Genomic DNA, 24,679 nt, shown 5'->3' on the forward strand with positions numbered 1-24,679 from the left:
ATCAACGTCCCAGATTATCTTAAGCCGGAGATATCGCCAATCGAGCTCGTTACTGAAGAGCACTGTATATACTCTCTTACATTAGAGTAAGTTTCGATCTAAAGCAGTCCGTCGAGAGGTATGGAAAGCTTTCAAGTACAGAGGTGCTAGGAGAACCGGGTGGTCGCAATTGGGCACGAGTAGCTTGCCTCACATTCCCATTTATGTGGTCGCCGATGCTCATCTCGCCTTTGAGACCACGAGGGTTGTTTGTGAGCTCGGAGGGTGTAAGTGATCGGCCTTCGGAGCTACTGCCTCGACCAGTATGTGTACCCCTCCGTCGGGCCAGCCCTGCAGCCGGACTACTTACAGCGAACCACAGCTAGGCCCACACAGAGCAGAGCTCCTAAAGCTCGTCGTGCATGCGCGCGAGGTCCTGGAGCCATTCCTCAAACGCCGTGATATTGTATCTCGGATCGACGATATGCATCTTTGCTCGCCGCGCAGCCCCCACGGCCCCCACCCAGAATGGGTCCACCTGGTCCCGGACAAGGGGCCTCCAATCCTCCGGGACGGCCAGTTGTAGAGCTTTTTTGAGGGTGTCAATGGCTGCCTCCGATGCGTCTCCGCTGATGATGATCGCCCGAAGATACTGTGCGTCACCCGGCCCGAGGATCTGTTCTTGGATAAAGCCGTCAAGGATGCGACGGAGATCCTCCACCGCGTCCTGTTGCCAGCGACAACGTACCAAAGTTAGCCAAGGCTTTCCTCATATGGTTGATCCAAAAGGAGCCATAGACTCCTCTACTAGCCTGGTAGCGGGGCCAAACTCACCTTTTGAGCACCCTCATCGTCCTCCTCCTTCCCGCCCGCCATCACCACCACCACAAACTCCCCATGCCGCCCTCGTTGGTACAGCTCACTATCATCCGTGTCAACGTCGGTTTCACCGACCAGCCCGGCATACAGATTCAACCTTCCATCCAGCCCATAATCCACAAACAGAATCACCGCCGTCTCATCCATCAGATCGCAGTCGGCCGCCTCGCTGATCCCCAGAGCCCGGCACGTATCTAGCCCGTACGCCAACCGGGCGGTGTGCAGGAACTCACGGAACTCCCACTCGTATCTCACGGCCGTGGCGTTAGATGCAATGATCGTGGCCGTGAGGTCGCGGTGCGGTCCTAAGCCGATATCCCGTGGGAGGCTGATCGCCGTGATGTTGACCGGGTAGTCCAGGAGCTGCGTGGCTTGATCTTTCACGTCTTGAAGGAGATTACCGATCATTGTCGCGTCGTCGGGGGTGTGTGCAGATTTGTGAAATCTGTAGGGCATGGATTCTGTCGTCAGCAAAGCAGGAGAGGGTCGGGTGGTTCAGTCGGGGGTGGTGGTGTGCCCCGCGGGGTGGGGAGGGAACCCCACCTGCTCTCCCTGCAACCTTCGTGCAATTGCTGCATGTAATACTGGTATGCTGGAGGGGCGAAAAGCTTGACCAAAGGGACGGCTTCGTCGTTTCCATTGATATAGGCGGCTGTTCTGCAAGAAGGAGATGTGAGCAAGGGTATAGATGAACGGAAGATCGGGGGAGGGAACACTGAAAATGGATGGATAGTACATATATCTCTGGCCAAGGTGGACGCCCAGAGCTGCAGTTCGACCAACAGAGTCAGTGGGTATATTATCATTGGGGAACACAAGAACAGTTATGAGGGCAGACTCACAGTATCCTTCAAATCCCATGACACATCTTGAAAGATACAGAAGGTGAAACCATACGGTAAGTAGTATAATTGTCCGAAGCATGTTGATAGGTGGAATGCTCTGTTGTGATCATAGAAGAGAGAGAGAGAGAGAGAGAGTGTGTGTGTGTGTGTGTGGGATTGAGTGTGAGGGAACAGCTACAGTGCGGTAGAGATCGAGAAGAAATACTTTTCCAGCGGCTCTTTGTTTGCACTCACTTGTACTTGTGCAACATTCACCTCCTCCTCCTTTCCCTTTTCAGCCTCCCCCTATCCCCCTTATATCAATTTGGACTTAAACCCCCCAGTTTGCACACGCAGAGGACGACGATTTGAAACATGGGGAAGCACAAACACGGGTGTAGCGTCGAGCATCGGAATCGTGATACCAACCTTTGGAATCCCAACCAGGCCCATTGTCAATAATGGTCGACGATGCTCACGAGACCTGGAGCAAACAATTGAGTGGGGGCGGGCAATTGGCTCGAGGGCAAGGACAGATGCATCCAGGGCTCAAGGGCTGCCTTGAGCTATTGCCAATTGTCCTACTCATCTCTACAAAGGGTAAATGAACAGAGGAATAGACGGTGGAGGGGATGATGACAATGATGGCTGTGAATGCTGATGGCATACTTGCCCCCAGCATAGGCATAAATAACAGAGCAAAATCCAGCTTCACTCGGGGTTTCCGCTTCTTCGATCCAAACGATCAAGGCGAGTCCAGCACTGTGTCACGATGTACGGAAGACGTCTTTTTCTATGCTTGTTTCTGTTACCCTTTTCCTTCTGCTCCCCGGTCGAGAATGCCGCCCGTGAGGATGTTCTTGCCAAAGCGACAAAGAATTACCAGGGAATCAATTGGGATCTTGCAGCCAACGACTGCGGAGGATCCAGGTTCAACACCCTGGTGGAAGCCACTCGGATGGCCATCCAGCTCACTGAACGCCCAAGCCAACCGGTGAGTACGCCGGGGTGGAACCGCTTCTTCCTCTCCGACAAGCATATCAAGAAAAGGGAAGGCTGGATTGTAGGTGCTCCTTCCAAACCCAGTGTCCATGCGCCTCCTGCTCAAGCAGCACCGTAAGCTGATGGAAATGAACAACATTAGGGGCAAGGCACTCATTATGCGAAAGTGCTGGGTAGGTCCCCCATCGCCTTGTTCCGGTGGCCAAAAGAACTCATTGCGCTTTCAGGAATCATGGATTCGGTTCATCAGTTCCCAAGTAAGGGGAAGGATAGGAATCCCGACAAAAGAATTATGTATCGCTGTGACGGTCAGTCGGAGATATGCAGACAGCTCCCAAATGCCGCGTAAGTGCAGTGCAGTGTGTAGTGCAGTGCTTGCAACATGATACCCACTTCGAAACTCTTGCTGACGCTTTTTGTCTGTTTGTTTTGACGCACCTATCTAGAGCAGTCACCGCCATACCCACAAGAAGCAAGAGTGGTCAGTGAGCCCTTCTGGCTTCTAGTCGACAGTGTTATCCGTGCCCTCTTATGCATCGATACTGAGAATTGACACGTCTAGGGAAATGGGAGATACACTTCTGCGATCAATTCTGGGCCGTTGGTCACCTCAAAGACAAACGCCGAAAGAACTCCCCGCAGGACTTAGAGACTCTGAAAAGTTTCGAACATGTCATCGCCCACGAGCTTCTGCACTGTGGTGTTGTGACAGGTAGCAGTCAGAGGGCTATTGATAAGAAAGCCACCCTTCCAAGCTGGCCAACAGAAGTGGTACGTACCTTACCGGTGGTCATGGCTGTTCAAATTCGTTGCCAGCAGAGGACACTGATCCAGACGAACAGGACGTATACGGAGCCAGTCGGTGTTCCGAGTACGCGTGGCTGTATGCAGATAAGAAGAAGGCCAATTTCGTGGTCAAGGAAAATGGTAAGTCCTGAGTCGTCTGAGAGGAACATAGCTAATCGACGTGCTAGCGGATAATTATGCCTGGTTCTATACCAACAATTGGTTCAACAAGCAATGGAACTGGCATGACGATGGGGAAGGCGATGAAGCCAGTGTTGGGGGTGGGGGTGAGGACGTTGCCTACTATCTAGGTACGCTTGCCAAGGTAACGAGCCCCCATGGTCGATCGTGAACCGGGAATCCTGTGGAATCGGCCGGCCTGTTGAAGAAATGGATCGAGCTGTAGTTTCCCTGTAGCCAGTTGGGCTGTAAGCCTGGCCCAGGGTCAACGGGGTATACGTATACTGCATAGCGCGATTCGCTTACATCGACCATCTTACTTGTATGAATCCTTATACGACTTTGTGCATGAGTTCTTGCTTGTATAGACTGTTTTACCCACTGGAGTCATGTTGTTTGTATAGATTCTTATATATTTTTTCTCATAAAGTTGAAAACTTGCTTAGACATTCTATTACTGGTGAAAATATACTACTTGAAGGAGAGCACTATCTCTGCCATCACGGATATCAACTATACCCCCACACGGTCAATAGACACAATGAACAGATCTTCTAATCCTTACCCCTCTAGCCTTCCGTCTCGCCTGGAATGGACCCAATCCTCGTCCAAGAATAGATTGTGTGGTTAGCTGATGATGCCTGGCAAAGGGAAATACATAGGAGAATATCGGAACTAGTGCCAATTGTGAGTGGACAACCAACGACTAATTCCACACACCAAAGCACTAGGATATGTACAAGGTCAATTAGCCACTAGAAAACAAAAAGAATTGTATCCAGGTATAATCAAATTCACAAATCGAGAAGGAAAAAATGTGCATCCCCAGAGCCAAAAGAGAAAGCAAAAAACGACAGCAGTCGGATTTGAACCGACGCCTCCGAAGAGAATAGATTTCTAGTCTATCGCCTTAGACCGCTCGGCCATACTGTCTTATCTGGTAGATATACAGATTAGTAAAATTATATTCGATTACTACTTAGCAGTGCAGTTATCGTGACTTGCCCAACTATACTTCACGCTCGTTGGGACGCAAGATATTGATACCCTGCACAGCTGAAGATATAGACATTAGTGGTACCCATTTGAGGTAAAAGCAAAATCAGACCCACCGACAAAACCCCCATCCACTAGCGGCAGCAAATCCAGCAATCATGCTCACAAGTGAGAAGTCTAAACCCACCCACCCAAGACCACAAACCACTGCAGACTCCAGCCCTCCCCAACCGACCCCATACACCACCTCAAAACCCCTACACCAACCACCAGAATCCTCACCCCAAGCTAAATCCCATTCCCGCATCGTAATCTCCCACCAACACCTCCAGCCCCCTCGCCACCGCCAACAGCAGCCCCGGATGCCGCAGCAGCAGCAGCAGCAGCACCCCCTCCAGCCTCGACTTGTCCAAAACCCCCCAAGTTACCAGCGAGGAGATCCCCCACCGTGTCCAGGACCGCCGTGCCCCTCCGCAGGAACGGCGACAGCTCCCCCGATACTACTTGTCCAGGAGATCCGTGAACCCCCCCCCGGTTCAATTTCGTGCCGAAGCAACAGGGTTTGAAGAGGGTTGACTGGGGGGTGATGTGCAGCACCTCGAGCCCACTTTCTAATGCCGCTGCCGCTTTGAAGAACGAGGCCTGTGGGCAGACGATCGCGCGGTGGATTTTGGAAGTGTGGCCCGGCAGGAGATCGTCAGACCGGGGGATTCGCTCGCCCTTGTCGAGGAGGAACTTCATCATCCTTGAGAGGCGTGGATGGCTCAGTTGGTCTGTTGGATTGGGATTTGAGGAACTGGACTTTGTAGACGCGGATGCAGATGCAGATTGTTCCAGTTGAGGGGCGAGACCATCAGCCAGAGCCGCCGGCGGCTGATGCGGAGGCACGCTGCATGGGAATGGCGGTGCGGCATTAGTGGGAGGTCAACATGGACTCAGTCGCTGGACAGCTGGAGTAGCACGCCTTAGCTTGGGAGTCGGTGGGCTCGCACTGCACCAGGCATCCGTGATGATCATTGGGGCTTCCGTTGCCGCATGGTGGAAGAAGGCCATTGACAGACATATCAACTTCTATCAAGAGCATGCATCCAAGACATCGCTCTCGTCACTCCCTTTACTATACTCCGACCCTCTTGATGCATCAAACAAATACATTTATTTACCCGGCCCAAGAACAACAGAAAGAAAAAGAAATCAATCTAAATCATGTATCATAATCATCATCGTCATCATGATCACCAGATATACTAAATATGTATCTCTTCAACCACCCCAAACCCCTATGTTCATCTCCCCTCTCCCTCCCCCTCACCCTCCCCAATCATCCCAACCAACTCCTCATACTCGCCCGTATTCCTCAACATATTCCAAAAGACCCCCTGCTTGGCTACGAGATTACGCGGCGAATCGTTCCTAGAGGATGCTGCATTAGCCAGGCCTCCTCCATCGAAACCATACCAAACTAGAAAAAAAGGGCAAAACATACTCAACAATCTCCCCACCAGCCATAACCAGCACGCGATCGTAATCCATGATCGTCCGCAGCCGATGCGCGATCGCGATGATCGTGCAGTCCGAGAACATCTCGCGCAGCACCTGCTGCATGTGCATGTCCGTCTCGTGGTCGACGGAGGCCGTCGCCTCGTCGAGGAGCACGACCTTCGAGCGCCGGCAGAGGGCGCGCGAGAGGCTCAGCACCTGGCGCTGGCCCTGGCTGAAGTTCTCGCCGTTGGCGGCGACGAGGGTGTCGAGGGTCAGGGGGCGGCGGTTCGGTCTACTGGGGATATCCTCTTCGGTTGACGAGGCAGGGTGCGTATGCACGTGGTCAGGCCCAGGGACGGGAACGTGAATCGAGGAGGTGCAAGCCGATAAAGCAGACTGGAGTTCGGATTCGCTGGACTCGCCGAAGGGGTCCAGGTTCGACTGAACGGTCCCGGAAAAGAGGACGGGTTCCTGCGGGATCAGGGTGACGCTGGTGCGGAGGCGGTTCAGCAGGATCCGACTGATGTCGACCCCGTCGATGGTGATGGTGCCGCCGACGAGGTCGACGAACCGCAGCAGGGACAGTCCTAGGGTACTCTTGCCGCTTCCAGTGCGGCCGACGATGCCGATGCGTTCGCCCGGGTGGGCGACGAAGGAGACCCCGCGGAGCACGTCGGGCCCGTCGGGCTGGTAGCGCGCGGTGACGTTGGAGAACTCCACGCGGCCGGAGGTGGGCCAGCTGGCGGGGAGGGTGGTCAGCGCCTTGTGGTGCTCTTCCTTGGTGAGACTCTCCTCGGGCTCGATCTCGGCGTATTCCTTCATGCGCTGGAAGGAGTTGAGCTCGATTTCCAGCTCGTTCATGGTCCGGACCAAGGTGAGGATCGTCTGGCTGAGGCCGATGGCGTTGGTCAGTGAGAAGCCCACGAGGCCGGCCGAGCCAGACCAGAAATAGGCGACGCAGCCGGCTGCGGCTGAGACAGAGGCCGCGCAGAAGTCGGACCGGACGGAAACCCAGCGGTTGCAGTTGTACTGCGCCTCGGCGGTGCGCGAGTGAACGGCTAGCTTTTCTGCGAGCATGGCCTGGAAGACTTGGTCCATACCAGTACGGGCACGGATCACGCTCAGACCAGAGATGGAGTCGGTAAAGTGTGAGAAAACAGGAGAGTAACTGATGGAGCGAAGCCGCTTGATGGACACCTGGGCACGCGTGTACATCTCGCCCATGATGAAGCCCGCGGAGCAGATGATCGCGGCGGGGAGTGCGAAAATCGGCATGATGGAGGCGACGCTTGCAATGCGAAGCAAGAACCGCAGTGCATTCTCGATGGACATACGCAGCCACTCGACCAGGATCGTGTCCATCGACCGGGTGTCATTTCCGAATCGATTGATGGCTCGTCCAATCGGGTTCTGATCAAACCAAGAAATGGGTGCTGAAAGCACGGCGGTCACTAGCCTCTGATGCATGGTCTTGGCGGCCACCCAGCTGCCATACTGGTATATAAGATTGTTGCAGACCTGCAAGGAGAGGAAAGTGAAGATAGCGGCCGCATAGATCCCCAGGTAGAACAGAGTGTCGACATGTTCCTGTTCCTCGTACGCCCCTGTCCAGATTGAGAGCCAGTAGGTGATGGAAAAGTAGGCAAATTGGACCGAGATAGTTGCCAGAATGACAAGAGGGGCGTAGCCGACGCTGCCAAACAGACGCATATAGCTGAACACTAGATAAGCAGGTCAGCAAGGCTCGTTCGTGGTAAAAGAATACCGTAAGCTTACTTAGTGTGCGCGGGACACGACCAGTAGAAGATGTTTCTTCAACAATTCTTCCTTGCGCAGTCTTCTGTTCTGCTACAGGAGGAACAGGGGGCACCGGAAGATCCGCCGAGTTCAAGGGTTGCTCTACCACCGGCTCGTCCCCAACTGATATCAAATCTGTTTCACTGCCAGGCGTGCTGCAGCCTGACGGCGACGCAAGGACCGGCGTGAGCGTCCTCGGAAGCGCTTGTACGGGGACCAGCTTGCCATGTACAAGGCGAACAATGGACTCTGCATCTTGCAGAGCAGCGGGGTAGTGAGTGACCAGAACGACAGTCCTATCCTTAAGCAATCCACTGCGGAAAGACTTCTCGTACACGAGACTAGCAGTGTGGGTATCAAGGGCGGAGAAGATATCATCCAGCAGTAATGTCGAGGATGACGAATACAAAGCCCGCGCAAAAGACACTCGTTGCTTCTGACCCCCCGATAGAGATGTGCCCTTCTCTCCTACACGGGTCATGTCACCGGCGGGGAGCTGTCTCAAATCCTGCGCCAGGCCACTTGCCTCAACAACCGCGGCATACCTAGTCTCGTCGAATGGGCTGTAGAAAACGATGTTCTGACGGATCGTATCGTTCTGGAGCCAAGGAGCTTGTGGAACATACGCAACGTCCTGGGGACAGTATGCAGTGCCTGACTCCAGGACGGTCTCGCCCAGACATGAGAGCAGCAGAGTCGTCTTCCCACTTCCCGTAGGGCCGGTTACGACGTTGAGCGAATTCGGCTTGAATCTGATGGTCACATCCTGCAGCCTGAAAGCGGCGACAGGCGACGGTTTGAAAGTCGCATTGATCAATTCTAACGGACCCTCGGGGTGCCGTTTGATCTCGCCCGCTGTCTCAAGAAAGTTGTCAATGCGGCGGAGTGACTCCGATCCCTGCGCGGTGTATCTGCTGACGTTCGAAAGCCAGACAAACAAGACTCGCAGCGTTTCCATGATCGACAGGGAGGTAAAAGCGACAGGGGCGCGGAGTGGTTGACCTGTGAACAGAATGTAGATCGAAAACATGACCAGTAAGCTCAGCAGCGGCAACAGCTCTCCAGCCATGGAGATTAACGCGGCATACACACTCCGCCACCACAGACGGCGTTGCTCCACGCGACGAACATTGTTGATCGAATCGATGGCAGCATGTTCCCAACCAAAGTACTTCAAAGTCCGGATCGAGTTCAGGTATTCAGAGATCTTGGATAACCGAGCATCGGTAGCCCGCATAACAGAGCGCTGGATGCGAGATACCTTCCGTGACGCCAGAGCAGGAAGGGGTGACAAGCACAGTAACGTCAAGACTCCAAACAGCGATGGCCACCCAAGCATCTGGTACAGAAATACCAGAGCCAGTGTGATGGATATCGGGCCTGCAGTGGCCAGGTAGAATATATCACGGGAGTTGTAGATAGCGTCAACATCGTACGACATCAAACTCGTCAAATTCGCCTGGCTTGATCCGGGCGTTCCCTTTGGCCCTGCGCCGTGCTGAGACTTCTCTTTCCTCTTGGTATGATGGTGATGCTCGCCAACAGAGCCATCGTAGATATAAGAGCGCATCGCGGTCTGATACAGCTCCTGAACAAGCGAAACATTGACCCGAACAACAAGGCGAGTGGAGGTGAAGATGTACTGCTGATAACACAGCGAGCGGGTGATCGGACCAACAAACAAAAGCGCAATCCACAGCGCAGGGTGGAAAACCGCGCTGTCCGGATCCTCCAGATACGCCAGGAGTCGCAGCATCGAATACGGCGCCATGAAATCAATCACCGCCGTCATGGCCGACCAAGTCATCATGGTGTTGATCTCGGTCTTCAGCAAGCGGCACAGCGTGCGGAAGGTCTTGCCGCCCTTGCGGCGCTGCCTTTTGATCTTCTCCAGCCACCTCAAGGGTTCGTCGTAGGACGGCAGAGGCGGGAGATCATCCATGGTCAGATCTCGCCGACAGCCCCGGAAGATCACATAGGTGATCCACTCATACGAGCAGTAGTAGGAGAACAGGGAGCACGTCTCCTCCGGCGACGCGTTCTCCTCCTTCACGGAGCGCTCGATCTCCGCGTCGCGGATCATCGGCCGTCGTGGACGGGGGGTTCCGAGCGCGATCACAACCCCAGCGGCCAAGCTAGCGACAATTCCAGCGCCAACGGAGCTCGGCCGGTAGGTCGCCTCGACGATGGTCATGGGTACCAGATCCTGCACCACGGCCAACGCCAGGGCCGCCACCACCACACCGTTCATGTGCCGATAGAGGTGTGTTCGATAGCCCTTGTTCTTGCAGCAGATATAGCCCACGCCCAGCAAAACCACGTATGTCAACAACAGAGACCGTTTCCAGCTCCCGCCGTGCCGCAGGTCGAGCCAGCTCAGACAGCAGGCGGCGAGAGCAGCAGCCAGGTGCGCGAATGCGGAGGGCAGGTGCACCAGGATCTCCGACGGGCCGTCTACTGCTGTGGACTTGAGGTTGTCACGCGACTTGGGCCGACAGGCCCGACAAAGGAACCGCAGGAGTATCGGAAACAAAGCGATTGCCCATGATACCAGTAATATAACTAGATGCAGGTTCCCAGTAGCTATAAAAGCCGACGCCCGCCGGGTGCGATTTTGCCATATACTTCTGCAAGATGGGCCCACGCTCGTTAGTTCACAGTGTACCATACTGGAAATTAGCAATGGGGGACAAGTCACTCACCGCTGAGAAAGGCCATGGTCAGGGACATATTCAGTGATCTCTCCCGGAAGCTGAGCGATCACAGGCCCGATCGCCTGTTGAAAGGGCGCAATGAAGTGCTCCATTGTGAGACGGGCGATGAGAGGGAGAAGGAGAGAAAGAGCACAGCAAGGGGAAAGGCTCAATCAACTCATGGGCAGAAGCAGAAAATCCCGTCATAACCGAGCACGCAAAGCTTTTGTGAGGCTTATCATCGGTCTCTTTCGTCGGCAACTGTTATTCGACGGCCGCAGCGCCCATTGCGTGTGCAGGAGGACAATTCGCCGGATAAAGGCCTAAGCAAGGGACTAGCAGCGCTAACTGGGGCTGGCGGGGAAAAGGTGGGCGTGGGAGGGGAGAGGGAGCTTGGAGAAGGGAAATTGGAGAGGGGAAAGAGGAGGAAAGTGGTGTCATCGCTAGCAGAGGAAAATAACGGACGTTGCCGATAGCGGGGGGGGGGGGGGGGAAAAGGGAAAATTGAGGTAAACCTGCCAATGGAGAGGATATCGGACCAAACCCTTGGCTCCGAACCATGGATAGACTGGATGCGATGAGTCTCGCTGCCCGTGGCTGCCTGTGGCTGCCATCAGATAAGCCCTCCTCTAATAAGAGGAACGGCTGATACCGGGTTCATGCCTAAGGCAGCCAGCGTTCTCCCACTCTATCTACCTACACTTCAAGCAACATCAAGAGTTACTTCCATAGTCAAGGATCACTCAAGGCCCTTAAGTTGTAATATGGTGCACAAGTGACAGCTGTCAATCCTGCTTCGCCAACGAGGCACAAATCACACCGACAATCTTCGTCAACTTCTTTCATCACAAAGAAAATAAACGATAATGATAACTGAAGATCTCCGGTTCTTGGGCTACGCATGAATGGCAGGATCTGAGGTTCAAGCCCCCCCCCCAACAATCTTAGGGCTTGACTCAGTACAATCAACGCAATAGCGTTCAAAGAAGCCTAAACAATGAGCGTGATATTAGGGGCCTTGTCCCCCATCAGTACAATGGCATAGCCTATTGACCAGAATCTCAATACTTGAACTGATCATAAACCAGAGAATGACAATCCCCCGGATATTACCCTGTGAAAGTTGGAAACCAAACTTCCCAATGAGCCTATAAATTGCCCTTGGCCACCCGTGATCTTCCGGGTCACTCACACACGCCACGCAGATTCACTTGAGTGCTCAGTGCTTTTATGCTGTTATATATAATACATCCACTAAGCAGAGGAAAACGCTTCGCCGCGTGGACTATAGTAGTTGTTTAGCACAAATCTTCAAGCCCAAATCTGTGTGCCTGTAAGCCAAGCCAAGCCATCCAAACCCAAAACCCCACAACATCGTTCAAAATGCTGGACTACTACCCTCATTATGCCGCTGACCTCACCAAACAGCAGCTGAAGAAACTAATCGAAGTCCTGAGCATCGACAGCGACCAGGACGCCGCCGAGACCGAGTATCTCGGGCAGATCCGCAGTCCCCAGGTCGTGCAGCAGATCAAGGAAGCCATCCGCGGGCTGCCGACGGAGCTCCGCCAGCGCTCCAAGTGGGTGCGCATGCTGCGCCACGATGCGGAGGCCGCCGTGCTGTGCGAGGTCCACGAGGAGCTCAACGCCTATGTCATCGGCAGCCTCTTCGCGCTGCTCCAGCGGGAGGTGTCCCACAATCTGACCTTCTTGAAGTGGTACCGCGAGTTCTCGGACGAGGCGGTCAACAACCTCGTCGACGCCCTGCTGGCGGTTACCGGAATGTGGTGGATGCCGGAGGCCAAGGACGACGTGCCCCCCAAGGGCGCGGTCTGCTTCCAGGAGAACAAATGCGAGGCGTGTATGTTGGCGAGAATCGTGGATGAGCCATGGTGTCTGCGCAACCTCCGCACAGCGCTGGTCAGTCGCGTGCGAACCAAACCTGAAATCCGGATCCCGAAATTGCTCCCTTTCGTGGACGCGGCCATCGGGTCGTTCGCTCCTGAGGGGGAGGCGGCAGTCAAGGCCTACGGAGGCCTTCCGTGCGACTTGGGCTACACGAGCAGCTGCCTGGCCTTCAAGGTCAAGGCCGCGCGCGCGGACGCTCTATATGTTGCCGCTCGGCAGCTCCGTCAGGCGAACAAAGTGATGCAAAGGGAGCAAGTCCTGAACGACAAGCTGCGGCACCGCACGCGCTCTCGCGCAGCAGATCATCCGTACCAACCCGAGGAAATCATCTACACAGACGAGGACTTGCAGCAGGCAGATGATCGTTCCACGGCCCATGTCAGGATGGCTCCCAGCCCCCGACGACGGAAGAAGTCGGTCAAGCAGCCCAAACCCAAACATGCCAGAACCACACGGCTGCCGCACCTCGACAGTATCGCGGAGGAGGCAGGTGTTGAGGATATCGTCGTCAAGGAGGCTACCAAAGTACAGGTTGATTACGCGGGAACCGCCATCCTGGTAACCCCGAGCCATTCAAAATCCACTGCTGACAATATGGTAACAGTTCGTCCCTTGAACGTGAAGAAACCGAGCTTGGGAGAGGAAAATGCTACCCTCATCCATGACGAAGGTGCCTCGCCAGAGGCCCGCATGGTGAAAGCCCCTTCCTCTAGCAGTTCGGATTTGGAGGAAGACAGGCTAGAGCACGAGATTCAAGCGTTGTTGCTGCCGCGCCTTGCCAAAGGACCTCCCGTGGGTCCTAGATACCCTTCCTCGACCGGGGGTTTGACGCAACGCCGCCGAGCAGAGCCTTCCGAGGATCTGGAAGACCTCGATCTGAATAGCATATGTAACGAAATAGCTCTGCAAGAAAAAGCTCTTTGGACGCCGACCTTCGTTGATCATATAGCAGCCCAACCCTACCATCACGACGAACCATCCTCGTCAGAGTGTAGTAGTATCCATACCACCACGCGATCCGCGATTCCATTCTTCAACAAGTCCGGGACTAGCAGGCGGGGTTGAAAGATTGAGGTGACTGGGGGCAATTCCATTGATTGCAGAGGACGACGGCGTTTGAAGGTAGCAAGTTGATTTCCCATGTACATTGCATCTCAATTATAATATAAGCTCCATATAATAAGCTAATAAATAATGATGAAAAGAAGAGAAAAGTAAAAGCAGAAACCGGTCATTATTTCGAAGTCTCACAGCCATGCGTGGTAGTCCAGTGGCAGTCCAATGTCGTACTGAGCAAGAAGTGATGAAACCATGGTACAGTCATAGTCATGGGATCCGCGAGGCCGAAAAGGATATTAATACAGCATGAGACAAGGTCAAGGTAGCGAAGAGTAAACAGCGATATCCGCAATGGTTAGGAGACGGCCTGCAACTCCCAAGACACCCGGTGAGTGTTAAATATTAGCAAGAAAATAGTTACAAGCGAACTTTAGGCGTACACAAGAGGGCAACGGCCGCCTTGGATTTAGAGGACGCTGCTGGCGACCCCGTGACTCACTCCCTTGAACCCATCGACGTGGGGTGAGAGGGTCACAGTTTTTCTTCGTCGGGGACGCGAGGTCGATTCATCGGATGCCCGGCCGAGCGTGGGAGTTGAGGTCCCGGAAGAGGTCGGGTCGCTGCTTTCGTTGGCGATGCCGGCAGCTTCGTTATCCACCTTCTTCTGGGCAGCTTCGCGGGACCGCTCATAGCGGAGCTTGACCTCACCTTCCCACCGAGTTTTGAAGAAACGATCCCAGATGGTAAAGAAGGGCTGCGAGAAGTTGGTTTTGATGCCCCAGCTTTGGTGGTGGATATCATGGTAGGCCGCGTTGTTGGAGGTAAAGTGCTGCAATGGGTCCCAAGGAAAAGCGTAGCCGCAGTGATCATCCACGGTTTTGATGGTGGAAAAAGTGAAGAACCACATGCCCTGACGGTTGCTCATGCCAGCCGTGAGGAATGCAACCCCAGTGCCAGCCGTATCAAGCAGAAAACCTTCGACGGGGTGGTTGTACAGAGCTCCGAACGCATACGGAACATACAAGCGATGGTGGCGGGAATGGAAGGTCACTGATCAATAGTTAGTTGGTCTTACTCAGACTTTTTGAATCACGAGCTTTGCGCAGCGGAAAGTTGCTGATTCACTTACCATAGAGCCAGCGGTTCATGTGCATGGCGCGGTGCAGGAAATACTGCCAGGTGTCGACGACACAGACGGCCCACACGAATTGCAAGGCAGGGATGAGGTACCAGTAGAGGGCACTAGCCGCTGACAGCTCCCAGTTGGTGAAAGCCGGAACCACGGCTTCCACTCCGCTGTCCAAAATCATCGACTGAGTGCATCCCGGGTAGCGCCCACCGGCTACGGCTCCTCCCAGCATTGACCAGCCATTCTGCGACAGGTTCTTGCTAAGACCCAATGCGTCGATCCCGACCAGGGCCAGCAGCTGAGGGAGAGCCTTCTGCGCCAGGCGAAGTCGACGAGCCCAAACCGCAACATTGTATTCATCCTTGCCCAAGTACTCCGGGTCATCGAAATATGCGACAGCTAGACCGGCCATGGTTTGAATGACTTGCTGAAGAATGACATCCCTCACCACCTCCCAGCGCGTGACATGATTCCGCTTCAATACTTCCGCGGGTGTGTGAAGACGGTATTGCGGGAAGTAGTCGTTGACATCGATGTAGTGATAGACCATCGACAGAGCCCAGTAGGCAATGATGGGAAGCATGAGGGCGAGGAGGTTGTCCGGAATGGGGTCGAGAAGTGGAGGACGCGGAGTCAGGGTATAGGTCGGAAGAGGCGGAAGGTCGAAGACGACCGAGGCATTGGTAGCCATGACGAAACGGCTTCGCAGTCGTAGACTGACGATGGGTTGTGTATGTGGTAGAATAGCAAAGGGAACAATCGATCAAGCACACTGCCGCATGGGTGGCTTGAAAGTGCCGATGTGGAGGACGAAGCTACTGGTGCTCAGTCCGCTTGCAGATCTGGTCGGCGCTTAGATCGAAGGGAGGCTGGGTTTGAGAGTATAAGGGAGTCCGACTAGCGATAGTGATAGACTAGAAGGAGAAGAGGAGACCGTGAAACCAGGGATAAATTAGGAAGATATAGTCCGCACTATCCGAAGGTAAGTGGGACGGGGAGAAGTGGCGGGTGATATTGGTGGTGGTGGTGGTGGTGAGATCCTCTGTGCTTCGGAATCCTGGCCCAGGGGAGCGGCCCACCAGAAATGAAAATCAGGGGACGAACGAGGCTGACAATCACTCCCGCCCGGAGAACTGTTGGGGCTGGAAGGTATAGAACAAGAAGACAAAAGTTCAATCACTCGAGACAGAAGAAGGAAGTATTGAGGTTATTTAGGGGAGGAAGAAAAGGAAGGACGAGGAGATAGAGTAAAGGATAGTAGCAGGGAATGATAGATTGAAGAATTGATCTTTTTTTTTTAGGAGGGTAAGATAAAGACTGACTGATTGAAGATTGATTGGGAGGGGAAACGAAGAAGAGGAGGCGAGAGGGTGAAATGGAGAACACAGAGAGAGAGAGAGAGCGAGTGAGAGAGCAGAAAGAGTAGCCGCAGTGGCACCACTGGTCTGTCAGGTATGGTAAATTGATCGAGTGGTTGGTGGCACCGTTGGTGGCTGCAAACAGCAGACGGAAAGGCAAACGGGAGGCGGTCAGGTACCCGAAGACGAAAATGTGACGAGGTAATTTACCGGATGGACATGGAGGGGGGTGAGGCCGGGTGTTCAGGTTGATACCTTAGGCAGAAAGAGGGGATGCTTATGCGCATACGGAGAGCAACTACGGAGTAATATCAGATGCTGCAGTGTAATCTACCTGTAGACATTATGCAGCAAACAATCTCCATCTTACCTCCAAAGTACTCATAATTCAAAAGACACAGCAACCACTCTCTCCCATTATAGAAAACAACCCCACTGTTCTACACAAGCACAATATCAGATTTGCCATCGGACTTTTCCACTGCAGACTCCAGACTCTTTCCAGTTCTCTGATGCATTTTCCCTCTCAGGCCGAGACAAATCGACCACGGCCCAATCCGGTTAGCGTATCCGTTTTGCCCCTCGAGGGAAAAGAAGGAAAATTGGAAGGGAAAAAAAGCCAGCGAGAAAAAAAAAAACGACCCCACCAAAGTTGGAGGGAAAACAGCGCCACTAAAAGCAATATTAATCTTCAACTCTTCCCCTCTTTTTCTCCTCTTCCTTTTCCCTTCCTTTCTTTTCCAGCCCCGTCTCTTTTTACCTTCATTCCCATCTCTTTTCATCTTCACCCGCCTCACCAGCCAAAATGATTATCTTTGAGGTATGCTGATTTTTTTTATCTTCTTTGCTTTCGTTTCTTCGTGATTGTTGTCTCTGTTTCCTTGGCAAAACAACCACGTTGCTTTTGGGGGGGGGGAAGGCCGCTTTTCAGCCCAATGCAGCATGACAGGCAGGCAGGCAACCTGGCAGGAATGTCAACAACGACAACAACAACAGCAGCAGCAGCAGAAGCAGCAGCAGCAAGCATCCTGTACATGCCGCATGCAGCTGTAGCTGTTGGACCTGTCTCTTGCTCCTCTGCCTCGACCTTTGCCTTATCACCTCCCGATTTGCAATATACCCAAATGAAAGACACCCCACTAATGCATCAACTCTGGAATAGGACATTATCTCCGGCGACGAGATGGTCGCCGACACCTTCAACCTGAAGGTCGTCGACGGCGTTCTCTTCGAGTGCGACTGCCGCAAGTACATGAAGAGCACCAACGAGGACTTCCAGCTCGAGGGTGCCAACCCCTCCGCTGAGGGTGGTGATGAGGATGAGGGTGGTGAGGGTGAGAAGGTCATGGTCCACGACATCGAGGACCAGTTCCGTCTCGTCTGGCTCAAGACCGAGGAGGGCCTCAAGCCCTCCAAGGATGCCTTCAAGTCTCACCTCAAGAGTATGTTCCCCGTCAACCACACCACACACACAAACAAACAACAAGCAACCAAGAATCGAATCGGAAACAACTGGCTAACTCGCGTACCAAATAGGCTACATGAAGAAGGTCCTCACCAAGCTCCAGGAGACCGGTGCCAGCGAGGAGACCATCAACGAGTTCAAGAAGGGTGCCCCCGGTGCCGTCAAGAAGATCCTGGCCAACTACGACAACTACGATGTCCTCATGGGTCAGTCCATGGACGGTGATGCTATGTATGTTTCCTTATTCCGACTAAATCCAAACAATTTGCTAATATAATTGCAGGCACGTCCTCATTGACTTCCGTGAAGACGGTGTCACCCCCTACGCCACCCTCTGGAAGCACGGTCTCCGCGAGGTCAAGGTCTAAGGGAAAATTACAAGTCAGCCTTTTCAAATAAAAAGATTAATTATACCCCTCTTGAACGTCTCCCGCTCAAACCCCCACATCCTCAACCTCAACCTTGTTGTGCGAAGAATGTTGTCATGAATCAAGAAAATCCTTGGTTAAAATAGCAAACAACCGTTTGTTGCTCTTTAGACCAAAAGTCACGCCTCATGAATTCCATAACTTTTTCTCAAGCGTTCCCCCTATCTTCATCTTCTATCAATCTTTCTAGATTTCCAGTAAATGGTACTTTGGGTATACATAAGAATTCACCGACTGAAAGTAAAACTACACCCTAAAAAGTCAAATGCACATTCTACATTACCAACCGTGCACTGTGAATTCGTCATGTGGTTTGATGGACGGATTCTATATAGTACACCCAAACAAACACGAGAGAGATCGAATCACTTTCATTTCTACTATGTATGTATAAATTCAATACCCCGCCCAAGTAGACCGATGCGAGGACATCTCTCCGCCAGCCCCGGCCCCGGCCCCAGCCCCAGCCCCAGCACCTGGACTACCCTCCATACCCAAATCCCCAAACTCGAACCCGGTGACCGGGTCGAGCTCCATGAGCTCGTCGGCGACGGGCAGGTGCTGCCCGAAGACGGCGTCCCACTGGTCCCAGTCGAAGTTTAAGTTCGGATCCACCATGGAGGGCGGGGTGGGGACCCCGGTCATGGCCTGCGTGGCGGGCGAGGCGGCGGCGGAGGCGGCGACGTCGACGAGGAAGGCGGGCAGCGCAGGAGGTGGTGCCGAAGGCAGGGATTGTTGGTTGAAGGTGAAGCCTGGGTTCAGGCCTGGCGGTAGTAGGGAGGACATGTGCATGTTCGTGCTCGGGTTCTCGGAGGAGGTGGTCGTGGTGGTCGAGGGACCACCTCCGGGTTGGGGCAGGGGTGACGAGGGGGACGGTTCGCTGCTTGGTTGTTGTTGTTGGGCGATTGGGGAGGAGGGGGATGCGGAGGAGGGGCGGTGGTGGGGGTCGGGAGACATCATTTGGGGGCTGGCTGATTGCGAAGGGGATCTTCGCTGTTCTTGTCGTTGTTGCTGCTGATGCTGGTGATGCTGCTGGGTGGGAGAAGGGAGTTGATAGCGGAGTGATGAGCTGGGGCGGAGGTGAGATCGAGTCGTGTTGTGAAGTAGCTTGGAGAAGTCCCTGGGCTGTCGCCGGGAGGCAGCATCTGCTTCAATGGCAGATGTATGGTCATCAACGTTGGAGGCCACGCCCGCTTGGATCTGCGCCTGTTCGGACCATAGTCGACTTGGATCGAGTCCAGCTCGCTGCCAGGCCTGCTGCCGCAGCCTACGGATCATGTCCCATGCCTCGCGGCCCCCGTCGTTCAAGGGTCGTTGAGTTGAAATGCCATCTTCACCCCCAACAACTCCTCCATCGGGGCCGGTCATGGAGAAGATTTTGTCAATGTAGGCCCGTGATTTGGGCGCCTCGGCACTATAGGGCCGTTCGTAGAGATCAATGAGCATGATCATAGTGGCGTGCATTGGCTGGTGATTACCGGGCCAGCTCCATTGGAACGGCTGAAAATCAGGGTCGGTTGCGAGAGAAACAAACTTCTCCATGAAGCCATGACAATGGCGGAGAGCGCTATGCCACGTCAGTAACTACCAGAGATATCAATCAAGTGGGACGCACCTTTGTCTCGCAGCTGGCCAGATCCGGCTCTTTGCATTCTTCAGAAAAGGTTGATAGGCGACACAGAATGCCTAGCATTCATTAGCATAGATTTCGTGTGCTACGGGAAAATAAAGTGTGCTTACGTACCTTGTCAATGAAGAGTGAGAGGACAATCCTGGCCCACTTGTGGAAAGACACAAGAACTGGGGAATGGTACTGCTCAGGACAGCCGTTCGGCCCTTCTCCGGGAAGCTCAATATCGCTGCTGCGTTTTTCAGCAAGCGAGGAGGTAGACCAAGACCTAGTCGAGGGAACCGAAGAAACATCGGTCGAGTCCGCTTCTGGTATACGGGAGACGATGGAGTTCAAGTTCTGCTGCAACTCAACCAGAATCGCCCTAAGCTCTTCCATATCCCGCCGTGTCAAGGGCCTGGTACCCAGCTGGATCTTCAAGATCCGTCGAACAGCACCTATAGAGCACATATTAGACTTTCTATGCCATTATTTCGCGTTGATTAAAACTTACGAGCCATCGTATACTTTCCCCGGGCTGCCAGATAGTATACGTTGACCATCGAGGGACCGCCACAAATGGTTGGTTCGTCTGGGTTGTCAGGGAGCCGTAAGCCGGTCATGACTAGTCGATCATACTTTTCAGCCTCTGGAGTACCGAGCAAGGTGTCTTTCACCTCGCTACTGTCGCGAACATCCCAGTAATTCTCGTCACTGACCAAGGGAGGCAATCCACTGGACATGGCGACCACACCATCCATGTGGACGATATGCCACCATATGCGACGACGATATTCTGCTTCACAGGGATCAATACCGAATTTCGCAGGATCTCGATGTAAGCCCATGGTTTGAGCTACCCTCATCGCGAGACTGACGAACAGACTGCTCGTTAGAGGCTCCTCTTCTTTCGCGAGTATCGTCTGAACCAGGAGATATGCAGCCAGGCCTTGCAGAGACGGGCTTCGAGGGAAAGAGATTTTGGTCAACCATCTTGTAACTTCATCGTTGTATGCCTTGGAGAGTGTTGAGCGGGACGACACATTGAATTCAGCCTTGATGGTTCGTAGTGATATCGTGACAGATCCACCATACCAGATGGCATAAAGCAACGGGATGAATGACGGGTCTGGGCAAGGGTCTCCCGAATAGCTGCTGGAGTCATACCAGTCCCAAAACGAGTAGTAGAGTTTGTGTATTGTCGGTGGGTGGATCACTGGAGTGATTGCGTGGACTCCAGACATGAATCCTTTGTACAGGATGTGACTTTGTCGCTTTGTCGGCATACTCTCCAGCATCTCAGGCTCAACCACCTTGTCCTTGACCGAAGGCGATTCACCTGATGGAAACAGCACAGATTTCTGGAACCTTTCTCCCCGGGAGGCCTGATCGGTTGCAAGCTCACCAGACACATCTGGCACTGGCTTCCATTGACGGCTAGGCGTCGCTTCCATAGGTTCCGTCGTTGTATCTTCAGCAGAAGTGTCCTGCGAGTTCCGCTCATTATGCGATCGGTTTTGGACCCTAAGTAGTTGATTGAGCTCGTTGATCTGCTTGCCGTTAGCAAACAAATACTGCAGCAGTAGTCGAAGACTTCAATTTGTACCTCATGAGAAATATAAGCCCAGTACGTAGTTCCCACATATCTGCATCACGATAAGCCACAGAGCTTCTTCCTCCCACACCAGGAAACCTACCTCGACCGACCTCCATCCTCCAAACTCAGATGACCCAAATTCAGACTCCCCACCGGATCGACCAAGTCCGTAGCATGACCGGCAGGGATCGGGAACTCATCCCCACTCGAATCCGCCACGCGACGCGGGCTGTCCGAGCGCGCTGCATCGGAGGCCTTCGTCGCAGACGCAGACGCAGACGCAACCGCCGCGCCGGCCACACGGTGAGGTGCTCTCTTAGACGAATCCGAGCCCGCACTTTGCAGCAGCAACCGCTTCTCCGCCGGATCCAATGCCTGACTGTTGGTTTTACTGAGCCGCTCAATCATGGACGTGAGCTTATCCAACCGCGCCTCGATCCCTTGTGACCCGAGCCTCTGCTGCTCCGCCGAGCCGGACCGCTTCAAATGGCCGTAGATGGATTGAAGCTCATCCATGTCGTCGTCCAGCTGCTGCGATGACTCCCTCCGTCGCTTGACACCCTGGCCGTCCTTGGCTGGCGGCGCATTGCGCGCCTCCGCGTCTTTCTGCGCGGAGACATCGTAGACACATTCGGTTTCGTTCTTTTGGCAGTTCCCGCAGATTGGATGGACCTGAGGATTTTCACAAGGGAAGGTGAAAGTTAATTTGCGAACGCTCTGCACGAATGGAAGAGTTATTCCAGACAACAAACATACCTTGTCGCATTTCACCTTCCGTCTCCGACAGGTATGGCAGCTGTAGCTGGCGCGGTTCCGCGTGATCTGACGACCTCCCGGTTTCCCGACCCGGGGCGCCGCGGAGGAGGAAGAGGAAGCAGAGGCAGGGGTGGCGTCATAGTTGCTATAGCGTCGCGGAGATTTGGAGCTGGGGTTGGCTTGCCCTGGGTTGGAGGGGTTGCTGGGAGGTGAGCTGGTGTTCATGGTCCCTCGGTCGCAGTGGCGGGGTGCTGTGATCCATTGACGGCGCAGGAGGGTGATTCATGGGGGGAGAGCTGAGGCTGCTGCGCTTGGGCCAAGTCTCTTTAGTCCATGAGTGAGTAGCGCGATGAAGACTGAATCATGCAATGAATTTCGCGCAGTGGGTGCGAAAATCGAGACGTGGAATTCTGAAAGAATAATCTCCAGTTCAGCGGGGCCTCAATTGGGAGTGCCCGTGATTATTGATGGCATCCGGGGTAAGAAGAGCGTTATCGGCAATCGCCGTCACCTCGGCCAATAACAGCCGCCTCATACCCAAGCCAGCTACACTCCTTCACCAGCTTGGGAATTCATTCAAAAAAAAAAAAATAAGTCCCTGTTGTTCGAAATATAGATGCAAGAATGGGGAGCATTTGAGGCTGGCACACCCGTGTAAAAAACAGGTCTCATATCTACATTGAGAAACTAGCAGAGTCCTCGCCACATGGGTGTTCTATCCTACGACACAAACCAAAAGGAAGGATGGCTCCAATATCAAGTTGGTATCATGAGAACAGCAATGATGCTCTTTATATCTGGAAGCAACAAAACGCCTTTCGCCCATGCCCATGCAACCCAAAGCATATATACCACATGACACACCACAAGGGTGGAGTAGATCAGACATCCTAAGCCTTGCCCTTCTTCTTGTCCTTCTTCTTCTTTTCACTGCCGCTGGGAGCGGCAGGGCTGCCACCACCCAAGCCACCCAGACCTCCTAAACCGCCCATCATGTTTGCCAGATCCGCCATTCCGGGTATCTCAGGCATACCGGGCATGCCCTGCATGTTTTGCATCTCAGCCATGGCGTCCTTGAGCGGGTTATCGCTGACACCGCCACCGCTGTAGGCGGGGGAGTGGATGGGGAGAATCTTTCCGATCTTCCAGCCCCGGGGAGCGGGGGGAGCACCGGGGAGTTTCTCAGGCACCGGAAGTCCTCTGATTCTCAGCCGGTAGGGCGATTCTTCGGTAGTTGGGTGAGATTTGAGGTACTGCGCCACAAGGATGTATAGATGGTGTTCTAGAGGAGGAAGTATCAGCGCCAACGCTCGTCGACTGGTGTCCGGCAACTAGGATGGTTAAAGAATTGAGCATACTGTTCTTGATTTGCGGGTTGACCAACTGGCCACTCTCGTCTTTCAGCATCACGCGCACGCGACCAGGGTTGGCCCAGTCCTTGGGATGCAACTTCTCCGGCTCGAAGCCCACGGTCAACCCCATCATCTGCACTGCATCGACGATGTCTCGAGCCAATGGGTTCTCGACGGCCAGTTCAGCGCCGACCTTGCGGCCCTCGGCGCGGGACCGAGACTTGTCGAAGTATATGGGGTACAAGCATTGGTAGTGTTTAGGGATCTCGCGCGTGGGCTCCGGGGGAGGCCTCGTGGGCATAGAGGACGTGGTGGGGATGCCAGCAGGAGAAATAATGGCATCGTTGGCGAAGCTGGCGGAGGGCGCAACTTCCTCGGGGTCGGAGTCGTACACCTCCTCGACTCGGGCTGCTCGCGACATGATGAAAGGCTGTGTGTGTTGCTCCGGTGAAGTTGGATGTGTGTTGTTTATCGGATCGAGTAGAGAAGAGAACGACGGGGGAGTTGGAGAGGAGATGAGGGAGAGGGAGGGGGGAGGGAGCTGTGTTTGGAGTGGAGAGAGGTCCGTTTGGCTGGCTGGCCTTTCTGTGCGGAAGGGAAGTTTTAGTGGCCGGCCGGCCAACTGGTGCGGAGCGGGACACTCGCTCCACCGCCCGCCACGCCACAGCTACAACAGCTCGTGGTGAGTTAGCTGCGGGTTGAGAATGCTCCGAGTTCACCTCCGCTCATATACTGTACATTTTCATAGAAACTGACAGACCAGTATACTCTGAAACTGCTCTTGTTGAGTATAAATTTCCTGAAGTAGTAGATCTCGCCATTGTGATTCTTACCCAGCCGCATATTATCTGTATCATCAACGAGGTAGATCGGAGCAGCCCAATGGCTTCTTTAAACTCCTGACTGATCAAGTAAAGTATCTGAACTCACTTACCATCGATATAGAGTTATACTAAAGTCAGAGCTCGAACAAATCACAACCATTGCCAGTACCTCTACGACCTCTTTGCAAACCCACCTATATGCTATGTAGTGTACGAGATGGTCTATTGCCGATCATTGATCGCTTCTGATGGCCATATCTCTAGGATAACACTCTAGCACTCTTGAACTTATCTTCGATTACTCAGATCTGGAAGTGTTATGACTTATCAAGTTACATAGTATCACTGAGGCACTGTAAGTCGACCCCGGAGATCGGCCCCGTCGGCGGGGGCAGCCAACCACACCCTCGGCTTCTCCAGACGCGATCGGCTTGCCGATTTCACCCCCGCTCTCTCCCCACACATGAGGTACAGCCAGAAGTTCAGAACAAAGGTGAATGTTCTGAACTCCCACACATAAATACGAGCAACGTCCCTGCCATCAAACATGAACTCACATCTACTCTGGCTCGTGCA

The 24,679-nt window shown here is 53.8% G+C and overlaps 8 protein-coding genes and 1 non-coding gene across 9 annotated transcripts; 3 read left to right on the forward strand and 6 right to left on the reverse strand.

Moving 5' to 3' along the window:
- Positions 1–385: 385 nt before the first annotated feature.
- On the reverse strand, positions 386–1,338 carry BO66DRAFT_464430 (uncharacterized protein; the record flags this gene model as incomplete). The annotated part of the gene is made up of 2 exons (XM_025652465.1): positions 814–1,338; positions 386–706 (listed from the first exon to the last, which is right to left on the reverse strand). The coding sequence occupies exons 1-2, from the start codon at positions 1,312–1,314 to the stop codon at positions 386–388; spliced, it is 822 nt and encodes a 273-aa protein (XP_025507076.1). The 5' UTR covers positions 1,315–1,338.
- Positions 1,339–2,454: 1,116 nt separating this feature from the next.
- BO66DRAFT_435684 (uncharacterized protein) lies at positions 2,455–3,822 on the forward strand (the record flags this gene model as incomplete). The annotated part of the gene is made up of 5 exons (XM_025650868.1): positions 2,455–2,745; positions 2,827–2,857; positions 3,247–3,455; positions 3,527–3,611; positions 3,659–3,822. The coding sequence occupies 5 exons, from the start codon at positions 2,455–2,457 to the stop codon at positions 3,820–3,822; spliced, it is 780 nt and encodes a 259-aa protein (XP_025507077.1).
- Positions 3,823–4,501: 679 nt separating this feature from the next.
- BO66DRAFT_t78 lies at positions 4,502–4,583 on the reverse strand. Its single transcript has one exon. It is a non-coding gene; the product is annotated as a tRNA-Ser (tRNA).
- A 1,349-nt stretch (positions 4,584–5,932) lies between these two features.
- On the reverse strand, positions 5,933–11,004 carry BO66DRAFT_418309 (putative ABC multidrug transporter; the record flags this gene model as incomplete). Its single annotated transcript, XM_025649735.1, has 4 exons — positions 10,628–11,004; positions 7,905–10,552; positions 6,133–7,849; positions 5,933–6,059 (listed from the first exon to the last, which is right to left on the reverse strand). The coding sequence occupies exons 1-4, from the start codon at positions 10,729–10,731 to the stop codon at positions 5,933–5,935; spliced, it is 4,596 nt and encodes a 1,531-aa protein (XP_025507078.1). The 5' UTR covers positions 10,732–11,004.
- A 757-nt stretch (positions 11,005–11,761) lies between these two features.
- Positions 11,762–13,838, forward strand: BO66DRAFT_238296 (uncharacterized protein). The gene has a single exon (XM_025642832.1). The coding sequence runs from the start codon at positions 12,002–12,004 to the stop codon at positions 13,589–13,591; it is 1,590 nt and encodes a 529-aa protein (XP_025507079.1). The 5' UTR covers positions 11,762–12,001; the 3' UTR covers positions 13,592–13,838.
- Positions 13,785–15,647, reverse strand: sur2 (sphingosine hydroxylase). Its single transcript, XM_025642831.1, has 3 exons — positions 14,715–15,647; positions 14,026–14,635; positions 13,785–13,952 (listed from the first exon to the last, which is right to left on the reverse strand). Exons 1-2 carry the CDS (start codon positions 15,403–15,405, stop codon positions 14,052–14,054), a joined length of 1,275 nt encoding a protein of 424 aa, XP_025507080.1. The 5' UTR covers positions 15,406–15,647; the 3' UTR covers positions 13,785–13,952; positions 14,026–14,051.
- Positions 15,648–16,404: 757 nt separating this feature from the next.
- On the reverse strand, positions 16,405–17,055 carry BO66DRAFT_238342 (uncharacterized protein). The gene has a single exon (XM_025642833.1). It carries the CDS (start codon positions 16,852–16,854, stop codon positions 16,513–16,515), a length of 342 nt encoding a protein of 113 aa, XP_025507081.1. The 5' UTR covers positions 16,855–17,055; the 3' UTR covers positions 16,405–16,512.
- Positions 16,438–18,259, forward strand: BO66DRAFT_426637 (translationally-controlled tumor protein). The gene is made up of 4 exons (XM_025650298.1): positions 16,438–16,892; positions 17,235–17,514; positions 17,609–17,768; positions 17,821–18,259. The coding sequence occupies exons 1-4, from the start codon at positions 16,878–16,880 to the stop codon at positions 17,903–17,905; spliced, it is 540 nt and encodes a 179-aa protein (XP_025507082.1). The 5' UTR covers positions 16,438–16,877; the 3' UTR covers positions 17,906–18,259.
- A 102-nt stretch (positions 18,260–18,361) lies between these two features.
- BO66DRAFT_367949 (uncharacterized protein) lies at positions 18,362–23,856 on the reverse strand (the record flags this gene model as incomplete). Its single annotated transcript, XM_025645311.1, has 10 exons — positions 23,286–23,856; positions 22,913–23,209; positions 21,928–22,157; positions 21,472–21,843; positions 21,272–21,426; positions 21,181–21,220; positions 20,089–21,124; positions 19,710–20,032; positions 19,581–19,651; positions 18,362–19,532 (listed from the first exon to the last, which is right to left on the reverse strand). The coding sequence occupies exons 1-10, from the start codon at positions 23,698–23,700 to the stop codon at positions 18,362–18,364; spliced, it is 4,110 nt and encodes a 1,369-aa protein (XP_025507083.1). The 5' UTR covers positions 23,701–23,856.
- Positions 23,857–24,679: the final 823 nt, after the last annotated feature.

This window comes from Aspergillus aculeatinus (genome assembly GCF_003184765.1).
Source record: "Aspergillus aculeatinus CBS 121060 unplaced genomic scaffold BO66scaffold_8, whole genome shotgun sequence".
Taxonomy (NCBI): domain Eukaryota; kingdom Fungi; phylum Ascomycota; class Eurotiomycetes; order Eurotiales; family Aspergillaceae; genus Aspergillus; species Aspergillus aculeatinus.

What these genes read in the sequence shown, in the direction of transcription:
- BO66DRAFT_238296 (XM_025642832.1), top strand. Translation starts at nt 12,002, where the DNA reads ATGCTGGACTACTACCCTCATTATGCCGCTGACCTCACCAAACAGCAG.
- sur2 (XM_025642831.1), bottom strand. Translation starts at nt 15,405, where the DNA reads ATGGCTACCAATGCCTCGGTCGTCTTCGACCTTCCGCCTCTTCCGACC. An exon ending in CATGAACCGCTGGCTCTATG is followed by an intron (nt 14,636 to 14,714) that starts GTAAGTGAATCA and finishes ACTATTGATCAG; the next exon opens with TGACCTTCCATTCCCGCCAC.
- BO66DRAFT_238342 (XM_025642833.1), bottom strand. Translation starts at nt 16,854, where the DNA reads ATGAAAAGAGATGGGAATGAAGGTAAAAAGAGACGGGGCTGGAAAAGA.
- BO66DRAFT_426637 (XM_025650298.1), top strand. An exon ending in CTTCAAGTCTCACCTCAAGA is followed by an intron (nt 17,515 to 17,608) that starts GTATGTTCCCCG and finishes CGTACCAAATAG; the next exon opens with GCTACATGAAGAAGGTCCTC. An exon ending in TCCATGGACGGTGATGCTAT is followed by an intron (nt 17,769 to 17,820) that starts GTATGTTTCCTT and finishes ATATAATTGCAG; the next exon opens with GCACGTCCTCATTGACTTCC.